Source organism: Felis catus, chromosome B1 (genome assembly GCF_018350175.1).
Source record: "Felis catus isolate Fca126 chromosome B1, F.catus_Fca126_mat1.0, whole genome shotgun sequence".
Classification (NCBI taxonomy): Eukaryota; Metazoa; Chordata; class Mammalia; order Carnivora; family Felidae; genus Felis; species Felis catus.
In genome coordinates, this window is record NC_058371.1 from 163,811,603 (window position 1) to 163,836,795 (window position 25,193).

Here is a 25,193-nt window from a genome sequence, read left to right on the forward strand (position 1 = left end):
AGCACACCAGGCTTATGTAACCTACTCAGCTCCATCAACTGAACACTTACTAAAAGCCTCCCGAGTTTCTCCTGGTCAAATCCTGGCAAACATGAGGCTTCTATTAGTCTAAGCACCGCTGATGTGTAACTGAGATAATTAGGTAGGTACATCATGCTTTTGAGGATTTTACAGTTGGTCTGTTTGGGGAAAAATAGGGATATCATATTTGACATGATCCAGCCAGGAAACCTGAAACCACTCTAGGTGTTTCGAACAGGGTGAATTTAATATAGGAAACTGGTTACCTAGCTGATAGGAAGCAAAACAGGAATCAGTGAGGCAACCAGAGTTTAGCACCCAGTACAACTTGTTGGGCTAGAGGGACAACAATAGGAGATGATATTCCCAGTGTCTGCAAGCCAGCCATGGAGGAGGCAGCCCAGAGGTTGCTGGGGCTATCTAAGGAGGAGTTAGAGTCACAGGAGAGACTCAGCTGCAGCCAGAAACAATAGAGAGAGCAGAGAGAGAGAATGAGAAACACCTCTTCTTCTCTCCTCCTCCTGCTCTCCAGCCTTGCACTAATGTCTTCCATTAGCTAAACCTACCCAGCAGCCAGAAGGCAACAGACTCTGGGAAATGTGGTTCCCTGTGATGTGTAGCCAAGAGGGACACGAGCCAGGAATGGATCCAAGAGCAAATAGGCAGCAGAACCAACACAGGCATTTATAGAGAAAAGTAGCTAATAAATGACTGTTCAGTAAAAAAAAAAAAACAGGCAAAAAACAGTGACAAAGGCAGACAGACATCACCAAGTACTGAGAATATTGGAGAAAACTCATTGATGTAGGAAGGTAGGATCTGAAGGCAGAACTAAGCTTAGATAAGAATGTATAGACAGCTGAGTACCATTCAAAGATGCCTTAAGAAATAGAAGAGTGAAAAGAATGACCATTTATTAAATATCTTTGATACTGAATATTCACAATAACTGAGAGGCAGGCATTAGCTCTATTTTTTTTCTTTTTTTATATATTAAATATAATTTATTTTCAAATTGGTGTCCATACAACACCCAGTGCTCATCATTAGCTCTATTTTTAAATGAGATTAAGTAACACGCCCATGGTTATTTTCCAACTGCCCTGTCTGGATCTGTTCTCAGTCCTTCTCTGTGCCCTGAGAAGCTAACCCAGGCAGATTTCATGTCCTGGGCTCCCTTTTCTACTGATTTCCAGTTAGGTTTGGTCAACTACAGGCACCAGTAGGAGATAAAAAGGAGAGAGAAGTTGTGGTATTTCTTCCCCATTAGCTGCATTCTTTTTGCCTGTGGCCCCTCTTCCTGAATACTATAGTATCTCTTATCTCTTCTTTTGATCCTTCCAGCCTCTTGGTAAATAGTCCCTTATTTAGGTCTGCAGTGAATTCTGTTCCTTCTGATACACACAACTGGGATTCAAATCTGGTCTAGAGAATTCCAAGGTCACTGTACCATTAGAGAATTCCAAGGTCACTGTACCATAGATAGTGTTTTCATACAAATATATTAGCAATATATTGGAAAATAATCTATGAATTTGGTTTCATATTTTCTCAGTCGATAAATTTTATCCAGTGACGATAATAAAAATAAATAGTATATGTATGGGTACAAAGAAAGGAGAGGAAAGGAGATGGGGGGGAGAGAGGGAGAGAGCAAGAGAGAGAACACATTTTATATTTCCTTATCAGTTAATATGTGATCAGCCCCAAAACCCTATAATGTGGGCTGGAAAAAATAATTTCATCCCATTCAGAAATAAAAGGACTGGAACTCACTGAGGTTATGTTACAGCAGGACCAAAAGTATAACTACAGACTACCGGTTCTGCACTCTTTCTTCTTTGTACATTTCTGATGTTACAGAAAACAAAGTGGTGATGGACTGGTGGCTCAGTTAATTACATAAAATAACATTGATTTTAGTTATGGTGTATACCTAAATGCTTCTAAGGAACGCTGCTATTTCCTATTTATTGGTTGTAAAGAGGTATTTGTGTAGTCAATAATTTTAAAAATCCTGTTGAATCAGCTAACAACATGCATAAGCATTCCATAATTCATTCCTAATATGACTTCGTGTTTATATGCCATAATCAGTAGAGAACGAAATCTCTAAATATTTACTCACAGTAAGAATTTTGTATCTAGTATTGTAGAAAACAAAGGCAAATGAAAATATGGAATGATGGCTTCACAAATCCTTCAATGTATGAACGTCTTCATGTCACCTGTTGGAAGGCTACAGGGTTCACGGACAGGGCTTCTAAGGAGTGACACAGAACTGTGGCTCTAAGGGGAAAGACTGCAACTAGCACTGTGCCTGGGACACGGCAGATGCTTGATCTGCGTTTGATGAATGAATTCTTTTTTTAGCTGCCCAACAGACCTTACATTTAGGGTTATCTGATTTGGTTTAATAACAATGGCCAGTATTAATGGAGCACTTGCTATATTCATGTAGTTTGCATGAGATAATATTTCTCACAAGAACCCTATAATGGATTATTGCCCCTGATTTACAAACGAGAAAACTGATGCCCAAGGTGATTAAATAACCTGGTGAAGGATACACCTTCAATTAGTACTCAAACCAGATTGTCTGATTCCAAGCTCTGGAATTTCATGCTTTTAACCACTCAAACACACCACTTCCCTCCCTGGTGCTACATGTCCTCAGTAAATGTTAGCTAGCTTTGTCACTGCTGTCATTGTCATTGTATGTGTGTGTGTGTGTGTGTGTGTGTGTGTGTGTGTGTGTATTATTAAATCAAGTGAATAAGTGAGAACATGTGAAAAGTGTGGTTTTGATTAGAGAGCTTTAAATATGCACTTAATAGAGGGTGCCTGGAAGGCTTAGTTGGTTAAGCGGTTAAACATCTAACTCTTGGTTTTGGCTCAGGTCATGATCTCACAGTTCGTAGGTTCAAACCCCAAGTTTGGCTCTGTGCTGACAGTGCAGAACCTGCATGGGATTCTCTCTCTCTCTCTCTCTCTCTCTCTCTCTCTCTCTCTCTCTCTCTCTCTCTTTCTCTCTCTCTCTCCCCCCCTCCCCCACTTACACAAGTACTCTCTCTCTCTCTCTCTCTGCCCCTCTCCCCTGCTAGTGCTTGCTCTCTCTCGAAGTTTAAAAATTTTTTTTTAAAAATATGTAGTTAATAGAAAGTTAGAAAAGGTAATCCTTTCCTCCTCTTTTCCAAACACATTCTGAGGGCTATCTTTAGTCTTCTCTTTCAAGTCTATTCTTTACATGTTGGAGGTTGGAGGGGGTTGAAGAGGGCAAGGGGGAAAAGCAAAGGAAAAATGGGAAGGACTTTATTCAACTGTTTCTCAGGTTAAGACCTTGCAACTTTAATCATAAAAGTGCTATTTTTTAAAAGCTAAACCCAGGGCAATTTAAGGTCAGTGGAATGATTTTGGAATGCCTGTGCTTGCTACATGAAAATTATTGAGAGAAACAGAGGCACTTCTTCAAATAGCTTTCTAAAGAGACATGGACCATCATCTATATCATCTGTCCTCTGAACACCCTTTTTATTTCTAAGACAAGCAAGAGTCTGGTGAGTGAATGGTTCACATAATTACGTTTGGATGGTTTGTTTATATTGCTAAGTCTGATTTCGTTCAGAAAATATTCAAGGATACCTGCACAGAGCCACATGATGCTGTGAGAAAAAAGCGAGGTAACAGGAAAATAAAGGTAGCAGACACATTAGTTTTGTTTAGGTGAAATTATAGTACAACCATGTTGTTCTAATGTACTGTATGTCACTTCAAAGCTCAGTGGCCTCTTGTCATGAACGTGGATAGGACCTATATGCCCTGTATTATAGCACTTTATGTTACCGTTTTCAATTATTATTACACAATGTTTAGTATGGCAGAGTTCGAATTATATACTTTTATCTTTGCTTTTAGATTACATTGTTAGCATCATTCATGATTTATTCAGTACTAAGTCACTGGTTGTAAATGTTATCCTTTGGGGATAAAATTCATTCCCCATTCCTCATGTCTCCTTATAGAAGGACTTGCTTAGAAAACCATGTCTGGCCTCTTTCTCCCACCTTTTACACTTGGGGAAAACTTTCCTAACTAGTTGAGTTTGGCAGAATTAACTGGGCATGCTTGTCTCAACGCCTTCCTCTCTCTTCTCCTTGGAGCCTGCCAGTTTGCAGACAGGGTATTTCTGGGATATTCTCTCTACCAAGGGGAGAGTTTGACAAGGCAGACACTGCACCTGCTGGTGGGTCGGCTGCTTTGGGGCAGTTTCATGTATTATTGGCGGATGAATTAGCAGGTCCACATAGACACAACTAAGCCATGCCATCCACATAAGTTTATCAGAATTAAGAGATACTTTGATGTCCCTGCCAAATTCCTCTACCTACCCATCAGTGGACTCTGAAAACATGAAGAAAACAGTATCATTTAGTACCCTCAAATCCTAACAGTACTTCCAACTGTAATAATCCTGTAGGAAAAGAATATTTCATTTTTCTGTAGTCCGGTTTACCACATGGTCCCAAGTACATGCAGGCTCTGAGTTAGGTCTACCTAATGCCTCATTGGGTGACACTCTCAGACTAGTCATCTAACCTCTCTCAGTCCACAGTCTTTATCTGTAAAATGGGGCTATAATGGTACTAACATTATACAGAGTAAAGACTAAATGCAATAATGTACTTAGCACAGCACCTGCTCGGCCATTGCTGGCTAACACAGCCATCATTGCTGCCCCGTACCATCTCTGAGGACCACCCACAAATGTTTTATGCTTCATTTTTTTTTTTTTTAAATTTTTTTTTTTTTTAAACATTCATTTATTTTTCGGACAAAGAGAGACAGAGCATGAACGGGGGAGGGGCGGAGAGAGAGGGAGACACAGAATCGGAAACAGGCTCCAGGCTCCGAGCCATCAGCCCAGAGCCTGACGCGGGGCTCGAACTCCCGGACCGCGAGGTCGTGACCTGGCTGAAGTCGGACGCTTAACCGACTGCGCCACCCAGGCGCCCCTATGCTTCATTTTTTAAAACCAGCTACATAAGGAAAAATACTTTGGGAGGGAAAAAAAAAGAAAAGTCACTGCGTTGAAATCAAAGTAATGTACTAATAATATTTCTTGGCATTTGTGTACTATTAGAAAGACCAAAGAAACCCACTCATGATTCCCAAAGTGTGTCACGACAAAATCCACCAGTTTGTCCGAGATGTTAACAGTCATTGTTATAGCTGGTGCGATCTCGCCCTCTGGTGATGGAAGAAGGTGGTGCTCTGACTTCACAATTGGGTATCGGGACAAAACCATAATCCTGCATTGGAATGAAAAGAAACATGTGCATCATTATTGGTCCCACCATATCATGGAGACAGGACTAAGCACATGTGTTAAAAAGGGATGTGCTCAAAGCACTAATATGGCTGTCTGAGACAATACATTGCATCTCTGCTATTTAGCATATCTCTTTATGTCGCTAAGCACAATGCCATCAACTCTGTTTTATTAAATACTATGGAGACACAAAAAGGGCAGAGTTAGCAATACACAAAATCTATTTTCCTTAAATTGTTACTCTGGCAACATATTTTCATAAATAGTTCTAATATTAATCAACACATTTGGGAATGTACAATCTTGCCAGCAAGGACACAAAGTAACAATTTACAAAATTAGGAATTATAAACTGTCCAATAAAGATATGAAAACATGTTCTACTTCACTCTAAGTCAAAGAACTATATATAAAAAGGATGAGCAGAGCTCAGATCTCAGCCAGGTCTCTTCCCTGGTCCCTGGCTGCATGCACTCTCTCTGGCCCCTCATGGAGCCCCTCCAACAGGATGACCTCTACAGTGATGTCACCTGAATCTGTGCACATGTCCAGCTTATCCTGTCCCACTTGGCCCTCCACGCTGCACAGAACATCCTACTAGATGTCACTTGACTGTCCAGAGGCATCTCAAATTTAGCACAATCTGTCTGCTCTGCCTAGTTGTCCCCGTCCCATTAAACAACAACATGTCCTATCAGGTATTTGGGTAACAAACATAGATGTTGTCTTTTATCACTTCCTGGCCCCTGACATCTAAACCATCAGTAAGTCCTGTCAGCTCTGTTCCAAAGTAGGTCTTAAATTTGCCCACCCCCCTCCTCCCCATGACCACGGCTCCTACCTATCATCTCTCACCTGTGCTAGTGCACCTACCTCATCACCTGTCTCCCTGTTCGCTCCCATCCTTGCCCCCAACAAGCTGTTCCCCGGAACAGCCAGAAGGATCTTTTTGAAATGTAAATCAGATCAGATGGCTCCCATTTAAAACGCAGCCAATGGCTTCCCATCAAAATTGAATTCCTCAGTCCCCAGCATGGATTATGCGACTTTCTAAGAGCAGGGGCCTGCCCTCGACCTCATCTCTTACTGGTTCCCCTTCAGTCCCCACATTCAGGCCCACTAAGCCTAACCCTGCCTCAAGTCTTTGCACTGGCAGTTCCCTCAGCACTGCCCACGGCTAGGTCCTGGGTCCTCCTCATGGTGAGGTCTGCAAAGAGACCTTCCTGACCATCCCTCAGCATCCCCTGCCCCTCCTACCCAGTCATGTTCCTTTTCTACATAGCACTTATCACGATTTCAAATTCCTATTTATTTCCATGTGTACATATTGATTTTCTGTTTCTTCACACCAGAATGTAAGCCCTGTGAGGACAGCATCCAGGTCAGACATGCTTAGCGCTGTAAACCTCAGCTCCTACACCGAATGGTTTATAATGCTGAAGAACTGAAAATATCCAGCAGCCGGGCCACCATGAAAAACAATCACGGAATATGCAAAACAATCACGGAATATGCTATCTTCGGCACCTTCTCATCCCTCCCAGGAAGCACCCCTAAGGCATATTCATAGGACAAAGGAATGAGAACATCAACCTTCCGCTCTAAGCCCAAGCTTCCTGGTCTTCAGGGCTGGGTTCCCAAAGTACACTCACCCCCACGTGTGATCCCTTGTGCTTGGGCCAAAGTCAGTATAGAAACCCAACTTCTCCCCTAGCCACATGGTTAAGTCATTGTTCCCAATATAGGGCTTAGAAGCATCACTCTCCAAAATTGTTATGAAATCTGCACCTATTCAGAAAAAAAAAAAAAAGTATGTAGTGATTAACCACAGCTGTGCAAAAACAGTAAAACTTTCTTCTTCAACCCTTTGCCTTTCCTCATAAATTGAAAAACAAAGTAATTTCTAATGAGTCACTAAAGTGAAATGGGTCAGGCCTGAGCCATAAGAGGAGTCTTCCCATGTTTAGAATGTAATTAAAACATGGGACACCTGGAGAAAACACAGAAAAGGATGAAAATGTATCTTTTACATTTTCAAATATTTTTAACATCCTTCCCAAGATTTCAAATGAGCATAATGTTTGTTTCAAATACGCAACTTATGTTCAGAAATACAAAGTGGTATGTAACGGCATTTCATTCCTGGGAAAACACTTCCATGGTATTGGCACAGAAGTAAGTTTACTGGTTTTCTCTGACTCGGACCAGCTGTCCCGCAGGGCCTATAGTCAAGAAGAAAGGCCACGGAAATTCCTTACTGGCATTAGAATCATACAGACTCTCAGCATAAGTATGTCTCAGGGGACATGCTTATCATTAGGAGCAACGAGAACAGTTTAGACCTTCACAAACCTTGCTCCACGTTCCACAAAGTTGATCTAAGAACCAAATACCCGCACCGTTTAAAGGATGCTTCATACAAAGAGGCGCACCCCAGGGCACAGAAACTTAAAAACTGGCCCTTAGGCTCTTGAAAGCAATGTGCTTCACAAATGAGCCCTCACTCTGACCCATTCTGCCTTTTGATCCGACTGCTTTTGGGTCCCCCATGGTGGGTCCCCAAGCAACAGAAAGCACCAGGAAGAGTATCTCTTGGAGCAGGGGCCTGACAAGAATTCCCTGCAGATACTCAGTGTGAGGCTTTGTTCAGGATCAACTGAATTGACTGCTCTCAAAGACAGATGTGGTTATGGTAGCTTAATCCTTCTGCAGCTGCCTACCAAAATGAAGCCTTTTTATGAGATTAGTTTATGATCCAGCAAAGCCTCCTCCTGTTCCTTATGATCTCGTTCAAAATAAAAATAACAACAGCGGTTTCTCAAAACCTGGAACTAATTCCGGTAAAAGGCTTACCTGTTTGACTGAGCAGCTGAGCCGATCCTTCTAGATTGGACCATCCTTCATTGTCATAGCCAAACCGAAAAGGCCAGATGGCAGCAGAGACCTCTGTGGCTGGTCCCTGAGGAGTAATTTTAATGGTAATTTACAATGACTAGGAACAATGGCGGTTCCAATCACCCAGCTTTCTCCACCTCTCTCTACCAAAATTCATATTTCAGCAAAGGAATTTTCTTGGTGAATTTTCCCACATTTAATTCATAAAACAGGGAGCTATTTGCTAGGTGATATTCTAATAATAAATCTTCTATGAGCTTCCAGCTTAAGCTTGGAAGTGAGGAGGAATATTTGGAAAGTGAGCATTTATAATAAGCATCATTTATAGTAGCAAAAAATTAGAAGCAACCTGGCTGTTGTTTCAATAGGAAAAATAGGAAAATGGATAAGTAAATGGTGTCACAGACCTACAATGGAATACTATCCAGCCCTAATAAATGAGACAGGGATGAATCTCATGAAAGTGATTTTAAGTAATAAGTTGCAGAATGTATATGTCAAATGTCATATAGGTGAAGTTGAAAACACGGAACAAACGATACTGTCGGGGGTTATCTCATAGGTAAGCACAATATAAAGAAATGTATGAAAAATGATAAACACCATATTCCAGATGGAGGTAACCCTTGCACAGGAGAAGAATGAGATCACAGAGGGATATACAGAGTCCTTCCACGTATTTGTAAAGCAGCCTGCTGATTCTGAGTTATACACATTGTTACTCCTCTATGGCACTGACAAAGCCAATATTCAGGAGCACAGCCGCCTTTGTGAGTTCATCTTTTGGGCTCATGGGCTCAGTCAGAGAATCACTGCCCAACCCTCACCATCCATCTTAAGCAAATACCTCACTGATCTATAACAGGGATCCTGAGGAATAGTATGGCTGCATTAGAACAAATCTATCACCGCAACTGGAAAAGCAACTTCGAGTGAACCATACAGGTTGAAGTTGGGAGGATGATAAGTAGCAACCTCTTGCAGTGGAATGCCACCATGTAAACACTGGTGACTCGGTATGCTACCAGCAGTAAGCTGGGCTTTTCATCTTCATACAAGGAAAATTATTCAGTTTAGTGAATGTCATATAAAGAGAAAGGAGACATCAGGGATTTCAAGAGGCATGATTATATTCATTACACTATCCCTTTTCATGTAACTATGTAACTATAATTAACTCTGGATTTCACCACTCCAAAACCTATTATTCTCTCATTCTTCCCATGTCAGTAAACGCCACCACCCTCCATCCAGTTGCTCAAGCCAAAGACATCAAAGTCATTCTTGATTTCTTCCTTCTCTTTATCGAGCAACATCTAATCCATCAGGAAATCCTGTCAACTCTTTCAGAATACCTTTGACTCTGGAACAACACGAGAGTTAGGGGCTGTCTCCCTGCACAATTGAAAATCCATGTATAACTTTTGACTCCCCAAAACCTTAACTACTAATAGCCTACGGCTGACTGGAAGCCTTACCAATAACACAACAGTCGACTGACATACATTTTATACATTGTATACATGTATTATGTAAGGTATTCTTATAATAAATATAACCTAGAGAAAAGAAAATGTTATTTAGAAAATCATAGGGAAGACAAGACATATTTACAGTAGTGTGCCGTAGTTATCGATGCTGTAAGTTTGTATCATCTGTTTACAAGATGAATCTTGTGTCAGTGTCTATATCAACATGGTCTTATATGATACAAAACACTATAGGTATTATACATATTACTAACAGCAGACATGAAAAATGAAAAGATGAGGTGAGGGGCGCCTGGGTGGCTCAGTTGGTTGAGCAACCGACTTTGGCTCAGGTCACGATCTCACAGTCTGTGAGTTCGAGCCCCGTGTCGGGCTCTGTGCTGACAGCTCAGAGCCTGGAGCCTGCTTCCGATTCTGGGTCTCCCTCTCTCTCTGTCCCTTCCCCATTCATGCTCTCTCTCTGTCTCAGACATAAACATTAAAAAAATTTTTTTAAATAAAAAAAAAGAAAGATGATGTGAAAAAGAAATTCATATTTACTTCCAGCTATAACAATTCATGCATTGATAATGAAGAAGCAGCAATATGTTTGCTTTATGGTAACCTAGTATAATCGAGATGACAGCTTCATGCTAGCCTAGCCTATACAATTAATGAATGAATCATTAAAAAATTTTTATGGCATACAGTATTATAGTCATCGTTATAATGCAATTTTGGAAACACTGTTCCATTTTTTTTAACCACTTGTCTGTAATGATAGGCTGATACACAGTTTCTCCAATTATAAGAGAGAGGCATACTGTATGCTGATATAATTCTTTGAAAGCAGAGTTATAAAACAGTGGGAAAACTAAGACGTGATTAATTTTACATTACATACACTCACCTTATGCCTATGTAAGGATAGGCTGTCCACCTCCATGGGAGTCTTGCACAGAGTGTTCTGCATGGTGAATACTTTGATGACAGGGACACCAAATGTCTAAACAGTTCTTGCTGTACAGGTGGTAGATTTTCACAAAGACACACACACACAACAGACAGGTTTATTAGGTGTACAGCGTGATGATTACTTACAATTCATAAAGTGCAAGTGGATCATCATCAAGGTCTTCATCCTCATTGTGTTCATGTTGAGTAGACTGAGGAGGAAGAGGAAGGGGCGGGCGGGTGGTCTTGTTGTCTCAGGGGTGCCAGAGAAGAGGTGGAGGAAGAGGAAGGGGAGGCAGGAGAAGCAGGCACACTTGGTATACCTTTCTGGAAATGCACTGTAATTTCTGTCTGACTTCTTTTGCGTTTTCATGTCTCTAAAAATGTTTCTACGCGGTACCAGTCCTTCTTCCACCATTTGCTTTAGGTTCGGTGCCCTTATCGTAGAAGGGTCCGTGTCGCGAAAGAAGTCAAAAGCAGTCTTGACTCACTGGACCCCTTCTGCTAGACTGTCTAATGTCAGTTTGTCTTCTGGCACTGCGTCCTCTACATCTTCCTCATCATCTGGCTCTGGTTTGGAAGCACTCATCTCCAGTGGGTCATCTGTTCATTCCTCTGGTGTGGTGTCTGTTACCTCTTGAAGTTCTCTAAGATCCGGATCTTGAAACGCTTCAGCCTCCACTTTTTTTTGCCATTATCCACAGTCCCTTTCGTGATTCCCTTGATTGGCTCTGTCATAAATCCTGTGAAGTCATGCACAACATCTGGGCACAGTTTTCTCCAGCAGGGATTTATTGTCTCGAGCTTGATGGCTTTCGTGACTTCTTCTAAACAACGGCATCTTCAGTGATGTAATTCTTCCAGACTTTCATGATGTTCTATCTGTCAGGGCTCTCCTCCACAGCACTGACAATTCTTTCATAGAATATTGTGTGTAATGAGCCTTAAAGGGCCAGAGAACTCCCTGATCTAGAGGCGGAATCAGCAAAGTTGTGCCTGAGGGCAAGTAGAGCACTTTGATGCCTTTGGTGTTGAACTCATGGGATCCTGGGTGGTCAGGGGCATTGTCTCATATCAAAAGAACTACAAAAGGCAGTCCTTGCTGGCAAGGTACTTCCTGACTTCAGGGACAAAGCATTAATGGAACTAATCCAGAAAAAGGGTTCTCATTGTCCAGGCCTCCATGTTATACAATCAAAAGACTGGTAGCTGGTGTTTATCTTTCCCCTTCAAGGCTCAGGGTTAGCAGCTTTATAGATAAAGACAGCCCTGATAATAAATCCACTGCATTGGCACGAACAGTGGAGTTAGCACATCCCTTCTACCTTAGATCCTAGTGCTCGCTTCTTTTCCATACAAACAGGTGTCTTTTGTGGCATTTTTTTCCACAATAGGGCCCTTTCCTCTGCAAGAAAAACCTGTTCAGGCTAATATCCTTTCTCCTCCATGATTTCCTTAATGGGGTCTGGGAACTCTCTGCTGCCCCTTGGTGGGCGGAAGCTGCTTCTCCTGTTATCTTGACAGTTTTTAAGCCAAAACCTTTCTAAAGTTAAATTCCCCAGCTTTAGATCCTTCCCCTGCCTTTTGCGCTAAGTTGTTACATAATGATCTCGCTTTTTCTCAAGTCGTAATGGAGTCTATAGGTATGCCTCTCTTACAGCAATCCCGCACCTACCTAAAAGCTGCATTTTCAGTATGACATAGAAAGGTATTTCGCAAAAAAAGTGGGAGGTTTTCACGCCTGCTGGTGTGGCCGCAGCGACAGCTTCATGAATCTCCTTTTCTTTTCTCCTTTTTCTTTTTACACTGGATCTTTTATTTCAAGACGGCTGGTGAATGTAGCTGCAGACCCCAATCTACAGGATATCAAGCAATTCAACGCTCTCTAGTCATGACTTTTCTCTGCTTCTTGGGAGCACTTCTAGCATCACTAGAGGCACTTCATAGGAGTCCCATGTTGATGTTCAAGGTCTACAGTATTGTTTACAATCAAAACCACCTGGGAACCACGAGAGATCACTTTTTACTGTAATATGAAATTTACTAGGGACAAACTGCTCGCCTGGAGATCAGCATCACACCGAGTTTTAAACTGATACGACGCTTGAGCTCACCGCGATAGCCGCAGGAGGTGCGGTAGTACAGTATGGACTACGGGTAATTTGATGCAGTTATGATTTAATATTGCATCTTTATGTTTACATTTCTCTCCACTGCAACCGAGCCAGGTATAGTCTGTGTGTGTGTGTGTGTGTGTGTGTGTGTGTGTGTGTGTGTGTGTGTGAAGTTTCGGTACATTGTAACTTTTGATAATAAATCTACCGACACTTTCTGGTAGTAAATGACAAAACAGACCAGTCTCTACATATATATTCCGCATTCACAACACACCTTTTTCTTAATTTTTTCACTATTTCTACATTGTGTGGGTGGCCTGCAAGTATTTGCAAATTGTCACAAACCTCCAGTATACTTTTTTTTTTTATGTTTATTTATTTTTGAGAGAGACAGAGACAGAATGTGAGTGGGGGAGGGGCAGAGAGAGAGGGAGACACAGAACCCAAAGCAGGCTCCAGGCTCCGAGCTGTCAGCACAGAGCCAGACGCGGGGCTCGAACCCACGAGCCGTGAGATCATGGCCTGAGCCGAAGTCGGACACTGAACCGACTAAGCCACCCAGGCGCCCCTCCAGTATACTGATTGAAAAAAGATCTGCATGTAAGTGGATCAGCGCAGTTCAAATCCACACTGTTCGAGGATCAAGTCTATCCTCTAAGTCTGCCCAGTTGTCTCCAACGGCTCTGCCACCGCACCCATCCAAACCTCCATAGTCTCTCTCTTGGATGACTGAAAATGCCTTGTCACGTATCTCCCTGCTTCTACCCTACAATCCATTCTTCACAGAGCAGCCAACCTGCTCTCACATTTCTTCATGATCCTGCTTGAAATACCCTATGACTTCTACTGAAAGAAAACTAAAATCAGGACACCTCACTGTGCTCTGTAAGGCCCTGTATGATGTGACCCTTCCCGGCCTCCCCATCCTCATCTTCTATGACTCTTCCCCTTACTCACCAAGCTTCAGCTGCACCAGCCACCTTGGTGGGCCTCAAACATGCCCCACCCACTTCCCCTCAGCCCTTTACACACATGCCCTCTGACTGAATCCTTTACCCCTAGCTCTGTGATTAACTGGCTTCATCTCAGCTTTCAAGTCTCCACTCAAATATCACCTCCTCAGAGCAGCCTTCTCTAACCACCCAGTCCCGTTACTCTCTACTCCCTAATCCTCTTTGCTTCCAAGCAGCCTGATCTAAAGTGACAGTCTATTTCCTCCTCTGAATATCGTCTTTCTTCCCTACTAGAATGTAAACTCCATGAGGGCAGGGGTCTTGTCCAAATTGTTTATGTCTGTACCCCGGGAACCAGGCACACAGGAGACATTCAGTATGCATTTATCAGATGAATGAAGGAAGGAAGGAAAGAATGAAAAGAACAGGTATTAAATCTAACTGAAATGACTCCTTTTGAAAAGAGGAAGATTATGGGGCGCCTGGGTGGCACAGTCGGTTAAGCGTCCGACTTCAGCCAGGTCACAATCTCGCGGTCCGTGAGTTCGAGCCCCGCGTCAGGCTCGGAGCCTGGAGCCTGTTTCCGATTCTGTGTCTCCCTCTCTCTCTGCCCCTCCCCCGTTCATGCTCTCTCTCTGTCCCAAAAATAAATAAACATTGAAATAAAAAATTTTTAGAAAAGAGGAAGATTAGGTATCTTCATTTGACCGACATGCTGCAATGATAACAAGTAACAAAGGACAAAAGAAAGGGACTGCGTAATGAATTATTCACTTACTAAGAAACCATTACTGAGTTCTGAGTGTGTGGCAAGCCCTTTGTCAGGTGCTGGACGTGCAAAGGTAAATAGGAGAAGCATGCTCTCCGTGCTCAGTATAGCTTTTTATTTTCATGAAAAATTTGCCCGGTTGATGCAGATTACTAAAATTCAGAGCTGACCCTCAAATTCTGTTTTAGCCAAAACTGTAATTCTAACTGCATTATGAAGCACATCACACTTCATCAGCGCAGAAAGCAAGCACAACACGGCAATAACTTACTTTTTCTTCTACCCACCTATCTAGAAGAGAAGGGGACAATAAAACATTTAAACCTGTCGACCGCAGGCAGGGAAAGGAAGAACAGGAAAACTTCCATGACTCATCAATACACAAACTACCCATAATCTTCAAAATCAAGAATTATCTAGAAGATTGTTTTTAAATCAAAGGCTCTCATAGTGTTGCCTTCAGCAATATCTGCCCATAAAAAAAGCCCACTATAAAGTAGTCCTTTACTTCATAGTTTAGATATATTAAATGATAGAATGGCAAAGATAACATCATACAACAAAATTTTCAGCAGCTTGCCTTTAATAAATGGGTCTATCCTGTCCCAAGAACCCAACTTCATGAAATAATTCCATTATATTATTAGCCTATGACCTAAGGGTTAAAGAAATGGGGTTCAGGGCCCTGAAGTCATGAGATCCAGATCTACAGTTCAAACACAATGTTAAAGTGTACAAATGTATGCATATACGTACATAACACATAACATTCTCTATCCAAATTTTTCATTACTTACCCCTTTGCCCAATTTCCTCTCATAGGTTTTATGCCGTAGTCCTAATCCCAGTAGCCCCGCACCAACAAGCAGCCACAAAACTAAACAAAAAGAAGAAATACTTTTTAAAAGAAACTAAGTTTGTCTTTTTATAAACAATTTTTTAAATAATGCTGCAACAGGGGCGCCTGAGTGGCTCAGTTGGCTAAGCGTCCGACTTCCGCTCAGGTCACAATCTCACGGTTTGAATTCGAGCCCCGTGTCAGTCTCTGTGCTGACAGCTCGGAACCTGGAGCCTTCTTCGGATTCTGTGTCTCCCTCTCTCTCTGCCCGTCCCCCACTCACACTCTGTCTCTCTCAAAAATAAATAAACATTTAAAAAATAATTTAAAAATAAATAAATAATGCTGCAATAAACAGAGGGGTGCATAGATCTTTCCAAATTCATGTTTTCATTCTATTTGGGTAAATATCCAGAAAAGGAATTACTGGACCATATATATGGTCATTCTATTTTTAATTTTTTGAAGAACCTCCATAACGTTTTCCACAGTAGCTGTACCAACTTGCATAGATGAATGGATAAAGAAGATGTGGTATATATACACCATGGAATATTACTCAGCCATAAAAAAAAAATGAAATCTTGCCATTTGCAACAACATGGATGGATGTAGAGGGTTTGATGCTAAGTGAAATGAGTCAGTCAGAAAAAGACAAATACCATACGATTTCACTCACATGTGGAATTTAACAAGAACAAATCAAGAAAAAAGAGACAAACCAAAAAACAGACTCTCAACTATAGAGAACACACTGATAGTTACCAGAGGAGAGGTGGGTGGGGGATGGATGAAATAGGTGAAAGGGATTAAGCATACTCTTGTGATGAGCACTGTGTAATATAAAGAATTGCTGGGGCGCCTGGGTGGCTTAGTCGGTTAAGCATCCGACTTCAGCTCAGGTCACGATCTCGTGGTCCGTGAGTTCGAGACCCACGTCGGGCTCTGGGCTGATGGCTCAGAGCCTGGAGCCTGCTTCCGGTTCTGTGTCTCCCTCTCTCTCTGCCCCTTCCCCGTTCATGCTCTGTCTCTCTCTGTCTCAAAAATAAATAAATGTTAAAAAAAAAAAAAGAATTGCTAAATCATTATATTGTACACCTAGAACTAATATAGCACTGTACGTTAATTACACTTGAATAAAAAATAATTTTATGAAATTATTAAATCTATTAGGAAAGGATTTTGTGCAAAGGAGAAATGTCTAATTCCTGGGTTAATTTTCATATGCGACATGCATGTACAACCCATACTTGAAACTCAGGCTTCAAGGAATCTTCCCTGAAAATGTTCCAAGGACCATGAGCTTAAGGTAAAAATAAATCACAAGTATGTACAAGAAATAATACACAAGAAAACAAGCCTCCACCGGCAGACACCAACCAGCAGGGAAAAAAAATAATCCTGTAGAATCAAACCCACAAATACTTCAGATGTTGAAACTTATAGAATCAGAATATAAAATAAGCATGCTTAACAGGTTTAGAAAAATAAAAGAGGTTATTCAATAGGATGATCAGGAACACGTGTGAAGAAATAAAATAGACTTCTAGAAATAAAACTACAAACTCAGTGGACAAGATAAGTAGCAGCAGACAAAGCTGAATAGAGAATTAGTGCAAGGGACGGCTTAAAAACAAAGGTAGATAATATGGAAGAGGTTAAGGGACATGGAGAGATAATTAAGAAGACCCAACACAATCCAACTGGATTCAAAAAGGAAAAAGAGAAAGAATGGAAAAACAGCAATATTTGCAGAAATAAAACTGAGAATTTTCCACAGGTGATATAAGACATGACTCTTCAGATTCAGAAAGCCCAAACACTAACAAGTAAGGTGGAGGGAAGAAGGGGAGGGGGAGTGCAGGAGCAGAAATCCACATCCAACATATCACAGGGAAACTCTGCAACACCAAAACAAAGAGAAATCGTTAAGCGCTGCCAGGCAAAAAAGATTATTTCCAAAGGAGCAAAGATTACACCGACAGCTGACTTCCCAATAGCAAAACCTGAAGCCAGAGAACAGAGTAGTATCTTTAATGTGCAGAGAAAAAAAGTAACAACCAAGTACTAAAAGAGCAGAAAGTGAAGATATAATTTCCAAACTAGAAAGAGGAGTAGGAAGGCGGAGGATAAGAAAAAGAGAAAAGGAAAACCCAATCCATGCAAAAGAAAGCAAGAAGAAAAATAGGGGGAAATCTACTTAAAGTAGACAAAGCAAAAGCAAAGTAAGATGACAGAAATAAATCATAATGCATGAGCAATCACAACAAAAATAAATTACATTTTCAAGTTAAAAGACGAGACTGACAGTCTAGAACAGGCACAATGGAGGCTGTAAAAAGATGGGTAGTTGCCAGGGTTTGGAGGAAGGAGGGAAAGATAAACAGGTGCAGCACAGGGGAGGTTTAAGGAAGCGAACCTATTCTGCAGGATACTGTGATGGTGGCTAGATGTCATTATACCTTTGTTAAAACCCACAGAACATACAACAGAGAGTGAACTCTAATGTAAACTATGGACTCAGTATCGGCTCATCAGTCCTAACAAATACACCACACTAATGCAAGATGTTAATAATGGTGGAAACTGTGGAGGTGGGGGTGTGAGGGGGTGTATGAGAAGGAACTCTATACTTCCTGCCCAATATATCTGTAAATCTAAAACTGTTCTAAAAAATAAAGTCTATTCTTTTTTTTAAAGACAAAGATAGTAGTTGCCATTGGTAGAGGCAGGGAACGATGAACAGGCAGAGCACAGGATTTTAACGCGGTAAATCACTCTGTACGATGCTATGATGGTGAATACATTTCATTATACATTCATCAAAACCCACAGAACATACAATACCAAGAGTGAGCCCTAAAGTAATCTAGGGACTTCGGGTGACAGTGACGTGTCAGTATACATTCCTCAGTTATAATAAATGTAATAATAAACTGGTGGTTACTGGTAGTGGGGGAGGCTGTGTGTCTGTGGGGCCAGAGGGTATATGGGGAACCTCTATACTTTCTGCTCAAACCAAAAACGGTTCTAAAAAATAAAGTCCACTTTTAAAAATTACACAAAACTGTCTAAATAACTTTGTAAATAAACTGTTCCAAATGCCTCAATTTGATGAATGAACTAAAGAATTCTGGTTCTTAATACTCTTACTACTACTACTACTAACAACAACAGCAACAATAGAGACAAAGATTGTCAGGATTAAAAATAAACAAACAAGGGGTGCCTGGATGGCTCAGCTGGTTAAATAAGCGTCTGACTTCGGCTCAGGTCATGTGCTGAGTTTGAGCCCTGCACCGAGCTCTGTGCAGACAATTCAGAGCCTGGAGCCTGATTCAGATTCTGTCCCTCCCTCTCTCTGCCCTACCCCATTTGTGCTCTCTCTCTCACACAAAAATAAACATTTAAAAAAAGTATTAAAAATAAGCAAACAAAACCTGCCGATCTTAGTTTAAGAGACCTACCTAAAACATAAGAGCAATAAAACAAAATTCTAAATTTTGAAAACATCCCCTAAAGTTTAGTACAATCTTTTCAAATTATGATGGAACAGTATGAAGGTGTTTACATAATGGTGGTGCTGCTTTGTGGCATTTCTTTCAGAAATACATTGAAACTTTATTTAGCTTGTTTTCTATCTCTTCACACTGTAATATTTTGTCTTCTTTATACAAGTATCAAGTCACTGACGGTGGAGACCCGTTTTTACACGTCTTTACATCCGACATAATGCTACGTAGTTCGGTAGTGCACTGTATCCTAATACACTGCCTGCAAATGCAATCCTTTCAATAAACATTTCTATTTAATCTAGTTCATTTGAAATCAGTCAGATTGAATAGTAAACTAACTTCATGTTTGAGTTTCCAGTTCATCAGTATTCCCAATGTTAACATATTTAAGCTTCCAAAAAAGAACAAGAAATGAAATAAATAGTTTGAAATAGAAAATAGTTCTAATGAGAACAAAGCATCTTGGAAATTCTACCTGTTAACTAATCTTATCTACATGAGAAGTGAAGCAAAACTAACAACAGAGTATTTGTGCTTGACATGAGAGGCTACCAGAGATTTGCTTCAAAGTATTTCACCACAACAAGTAAGGAAGACAGCTGTTAAGGATACTGGCAAAATGTTAGTGATTCTTGAAACTGGGTGAAGGGGGCATATGCAGGTGCACTATACTCTTTAATTTCATACATGTTTGAAATGTTATTACAATTAAGTGATTTAAAAAAAGAAAGCAAAACTTACAAAGTTTCATATATTTTTCACTCTTTCTGAAAAGCACTTTAGGACTGTTTTTTGTTTGAAGAAAGTCAAGGCTTTTCTTAGGACTAAATAGCATATTTAGTCCAATAATTAGCATCACTGTCCCTGTTAAAAGAGAAAGCAAGAATGTATTACATTCTAATCCAAAAATCCTCCCAATGGTAAATTTCAGGTTCCTAGATTTCATTTCAGTGGACATACCCAGAAAATTCAGTGATTGTGTTAATTTATCTCAGTACCTAAGCAACTACTCCAGCAGTGTTTTTGATAATTGGAATTGATCATAAGAAATTGGGGGGACGGGAGGTTCTAGGAACCCTGCTTCAAATGAGAAGACTCCAGCGTTTTCTTGATGAGGAATGTCTTTTAATTTCCTGAGTGTTTCTTCGTTGTTAGGTTGGTAATGGGTATCGCTGTCGATTTTGCAGAGGAGGGTGGAGCCCAAGAGAAAGGCGCCTTTTGAACTGCCCTAGGGACTGAGTTTTCTCCGTTGAAAAGACCTCAAATGCACCAGGTTGAGGAACTCGAAAGGAAGATAGGTGGACTCTTACTACAGCCGTGTCTGGGACAATAATTCTGGCTTGGGATGTGGGTCCTCACAGTGGATGCACGCTAGAACCAACCACATGTGCCAATAAGGCCAATCAAGACGAGCTCCATTCGGATGCATTATGATGTAACTTACATGTAAAGTTTACATACTTCTGAAGTTGTATACAATGAGAATGGAAACTGAATGACTGAACGGTATGTAAGTTAGAAAATGTCAAGCAGAAGTTAAGCTTAGGCAGAAGGCTAGCAAAAAAACATTATATGCAATTTTCAGGAAATAGCTGGAGTAACCTTGACAATGTTTATTGCTAGTTTCTGATTCAATACAGATTCTTTTCAATTGTATTAAAAGCTACACTGAGCATTACCAACTCTCCTTAGTTTTTGTGGCCCTATCAGTATGGCAGTCTTACTTAAAAAAATGTTTAGTTGTATGCAGCTTTAAAAAAAAAAAAGCACTCTCTGCAGTTTCAGGGGCAGCAAGCACTCAAAAAGCACGACTTCGTAACATTCTGAAGAAATAAACATATGCTTAGAATGGCTCTTACTGTTGTTCGTTTTCTCCACATGGCAGACCCCTAAGCAAGCTGGAGTAAGGAAAAAGCAGGGCATTGGACAAGGAGATAGAGCAGGACAGAGTACACACACCTGAAAGAAACCAGAAGAAACACAAAGTTTGCAAAGCCAAGGTTCTTGCAAAGGAAATGCAGCAATTTATGCCTCCAGCTGGATGAGTGCATGGGTGTTTACCCGAAATAGCAAATTCTCAGCTGTTTTAAAATATTTCACATAATTAAAAAAAAATATATCTTCCAAATCAGCCTGTCTTGCTAGATGTCTAGCTCAGGGAGTAGAAAAGTTTATGCGAAAACGTACAGTTACCGGAAAAATACCAAGGGCACAGGGGGATGGACAGGTAGAAGCCTAGACGTCTGTGCAGCCCTCACCCCCAACCATAATTCTGTAAGGATTTGTCTAATTTTATGTATGGTGTTTCCCCTACTACAAGTGCCAGATGGTCAAGGACCCTATGTCTCTTAAATCTCCAGCAAATGGCACTGTGTCTGAAACATACAGGCACCCAAGATTTTTTTTTGAATGAACGAACGAACAAAGCGAAAACTGCATTTGTGAACACAAAAGAACCGAATCCCTAACTGACATGTTTTGTCTCCTGAATTTTTCACAATTTTTATCCTGGAAGCATTTGACATGTCTTACTTAAACTAAAATGACAGGCAACATTTGATTTGTGGATGCCTGTATACATCAGTAATTTCATCACTGCCAGAAGGCAATTTTTGAAATACTCAACTGAGCTAAGTCTACGAAATTTTAATGGGGTGCATGGAAAATATTTATCCTATGATTTGGGAATTTATCATTTAGACTAAGATTCATATATATAAAATATATTTTATTGGTTAAAAATATGGTAAATAAAAATCACCAGTAAGACTTGGGAGAACCAGAAAAATCCCAATTTCTTTATATGTTTATGAGCAGCACTCAAGTAGCAACATGAGCGTCATGATCATACTTTTCCTAGCCTATCGTGTAATGCAACTGTTACACAGTACCTCTTTATACTTTACTAAGGATTAAACTTGGGTTTGTTTGTTTTTTTACAACTAATTTACCTAAAAGGCCTTTACAGTAATGAGTATTACTGAAACTCACTGATGAATTAAGAAATCTTTTAAGGGGCGCCTGGGTGGCGCAGTCGGTTGGGCGTCCGACTTCAGCCAGGTCACGATCTCGCGGTCCGGGAGTTCGAGCCCCGCGTCGGGCTCTGGGCTGATGGCTCGGAGCCTGGAGCCTGTTTCCGATTCTGTGTCTCCCTCTCTCTGCCCCTCCCCCGTTCATGCTCTGTCTCTCTCTGTCCCAAAAATAAATAAACGTTGAAAAAAAAAATTAAAAAAAAAAAATCTTTTAAGTAGTAATTTAGACATTCCTCCAGTTGTTTTATTTTTTATCAAGAGAGTCTATTTTAATAATAATTAAAAAAAGACACAATTATCCCATTTAAAGTAGGTCACGTAAAGTGCTAAATCCTAGTCAGCCTGACGGGTATTCTCAAGCAGTTACTTTAATCCAGACCTTTCAAAGATACTCACCCAAAAGCAAATCAGATCTTTCTCTAGCGTAGACACCTCCTGGAACAAACTTAAAAGCCGTGCACCATGCACAGAAAAGGATCTCCAGGAGATAAAATACCATGGCAATGGTCATGGCTTTCCCAGGGCCTGACCCTGAGCCAATAAGATGTCCAAGCACTTGAGGCCACATGGACGCTGTGAAGACAGCAAGCACACAGCCAGAAACGGCAGCTGCCCACGTGGGGAGGTAAAGAAGGCCCGCAGCTGAAGCTGCTCCTGTTTGTGACAGAGAAAGAAAAGAATCAGACGGGGAAAACAGAAGAGTCTCTCCCATTTTCTTAAAAAAAAAAAAAAAAAAAAAAAGGAATAACGGGCTCATAGGATGACCAATTTATAGCTAGCTATTCAGAGCCAGAAGGGACCTCGAGGGCATCCTGGTCCAATTTCCAGACTGATGAGAAACTGAGGTCTAGCGAGGTTAACGTGATTTGCTCAAGGTCATGCGGCTAGTTACTTGCACAGGTGGAGGCAGAGTGTGAACCTAGTAAATCTCAGTGCTATTTCTTCCGGAAAGACAGGGGGAATGAAATGGCCTTTTTAGCTTATTTGTGTTAAGACCCTAATAGCAAAACAAAACAAAACAAACTTCTAAAGAAGTGAAATTTTCTGTAATACCAAAACTGGGTCCATTTAATTTAACCAGCCGGATCCAGGACATTGGAAAACACATAAAATCAGCGCGGCTTCTAGAACATTTTTGTTAAGGAATTTTCGTGAGGACTTTGCATCCACTTAAACGCTGCCCCTTGTCCTACAATATGTAAGTTGGCTTTCCCAAGCTCACCTCCCCAAAAGATGTGACTGAGGGAGGATTAGTGGGCTTGCTGCTTTAGCAATGCTGCAGTCAGTTCATTCGTTACCCGATAGCCTGGTAGGTGTTGAAGTCTATGCCATCTGCCCAGTCCACAGCAGGCACTTAGTAAATGTTTGCTAGTTTGCTGAGCTAAACCTGAGAGTATAACGTTCGTCCCAATTCCTGGGAAATCAGTTCTGAAACAGCACATCAGGGTCACATGGCACCCCACTTTCAAGCCACCTGTGTAACACCTTTCTACAGAATATGACTTTTTATAGACAATTCAGTCAATTTTGTTAGAAGTGTGACCCACCCTTCAAGGATGTCTCCCGCAGGCTCCTCGCTGCTGGGGTGAGAACTGCAGAAAAGGAGTAAGGAACAGGAAGTGGTTCCAGCCAGCCTCTTGGTGCCCCGTGGTGCCCATCCATCAGGAAGTTCTACTTGTACCACGACAGGGCAGTGCCACGTAACCGCCTATCCTCCCCACCCCTGCTTCAAGATCATCGCTAAGATCAACGTGAGAACCAGATTCCAGAGCCCTCTACAACCCACAGAGTTTAACCTCACAGTGAGACCTTAAAATACTTAGATTTCATAATGGCTATTTTCATAACAAAAATTTTTTTTCATTTTGAAATAAATAAATGTAATGACCAGTTACTGTAGAAATTTTAAAAATACAGAACTGTAAAAAAGCAATTAAGAATTGCCTAAAAAAAAAAAAAAAAAAAGAATTGTCTAAGACTGAGCTGATCACAGCCAGTACTCCTATGTATTTTCCCTTAAGTCTTGTTTTATGTACATATGAAAATATTTTTATACTAACGGAACAATACCACTTATTGAAGATTATATTCTTCTTTTTATGTAACATTATACTGAGAACATCTTCTCACATTATTAGTGTTTTTTTCTAAATCATTTTTATGTATATATACCATCCACTAGATAATCCACAATACAAGCAACCATTTTATTATTGTTGGCCATTTATGAAGCTTCCAATGCTGTGAGGAATATCTTTCTTTTGTTAATAATCTCTTACTACATCTCCACTCATTTCCCTAAAATTGTCCTTTAAAAAGAGTCTAAAAAGTACAAGTACTGGGGTGCCTGGATGGCTCAGTCGGTTAAGTGTCCGACTTCACCTCAGGTCATGATCTCACGGTTCACAAGTTTGAGCCCTGCATCAGGCTCTGTGCTGACAGCTCAGAGCCTGGACCCTGCTTCGAATTCTGTCTCTCTTGCGCGCTCTCTCTCTCTCTGTCCCTCCCCCACCCATTCATCCTCTGTCCTCTCTCTCTCAAAAATAAACACTAAAAAAAATTTTTTTTTGAAGTATAAGTACTGTGTTAGGAGGTAAAAGCATTTTAAAGAATCATTAATTATGGGCAACTGCTTTTGTGAAAGGTTAAGAAACCTTGCTGGGGCACCTGGATGCTCAGTTAGTTGAGCATCTGACTCCTGGTTTCAACTTAGGTCACGATCTCACAGTTCGTGAATTCGAGCCCTGCATCAGGCTTTGTGCTAACAGCATGGAACCTGCTTGGGTTTCTCTCTCTCCTTCTCTCTCTCTGCCCATCCCCTACTCCTCCCTCCCCCCTCCCCAAGTAAATAATAAATAAATAAACTGTAAAAAAAAAAAAAAAAGACTTGCCAGAAGTCTCACCTTTTGAACCCTGCAGAATTATTCCTTTCTAAAAATCTTTACCAAATTAAAGATGAGAACAGTATCACATTTTGAGTTTCACTTTTCTAATGATTAGTGAGAGTGACTTTTTCCTGTTTACCAGCTTACAAAGGCTATTTTTTAAAAACAATGATTCCTGAGTTGATATTCCAAATGAAAGACATTAGAATGACTTTGTTGTTTCTATTACAAAGAATTGTCTGGAGGGAAAAAAAACATCTTCTCAAATTCCCTTGACTATTACTGTTTTTATTTTTAATTTATATTTTTAAATAGGCTATATATATATATTTTTTTTTTAACGTTTATTTATTTTTGAGACAGGGAGAGACAGAGCATGAATGGGGGAGGGGCAGAGAGAGAGGGAGACACAAAAT

At 40.7% G+C, this 25,193-nt stretch overlaps 1 protein-coding gene across 2 annotated transcripts in view; it reads right to left on the bottom strand.

Annotated features, from left to right (window-relative positions):
• CWH43 (cell wall biogenesis 43 C-terminal homolog) overlaps positions 1–25,193 on the bottom strand; it is a 58,126-nt gene that overhangs the window by 15,545 nt on the left and 17,388 nt on the right. For both annotated transcript variants that reach the window (XM_023253127.2, XR_006597107.1), the window contains exons 7-12: positions 22,289–22,546; positions 19,602–19,724; positions 15,305–15,384; positions 8,204–8,309; positions 7,003–7,138; positions 5,181–5,330 (exon numbers count right to left, since the gene is read on the bottom strand). In XM_023253127.2, the coding sequence (XP_023108895.2) occupies positions 5,181–5,330; positions 7,003–7,138; positions 8,204–8,309; positions 15,305–15,384; positions 19,602–19,724; positions 22,289–22,546 (853 nt within the window). The remainder of the gene's footprint in view (positions 1–5,180; positions 5,331–7,002; positions 7,139–8,203; positions 8,310–15,304; positions 15,385–19,601; positions 19,725–22,288; positions 22,547–25,193) is intronic.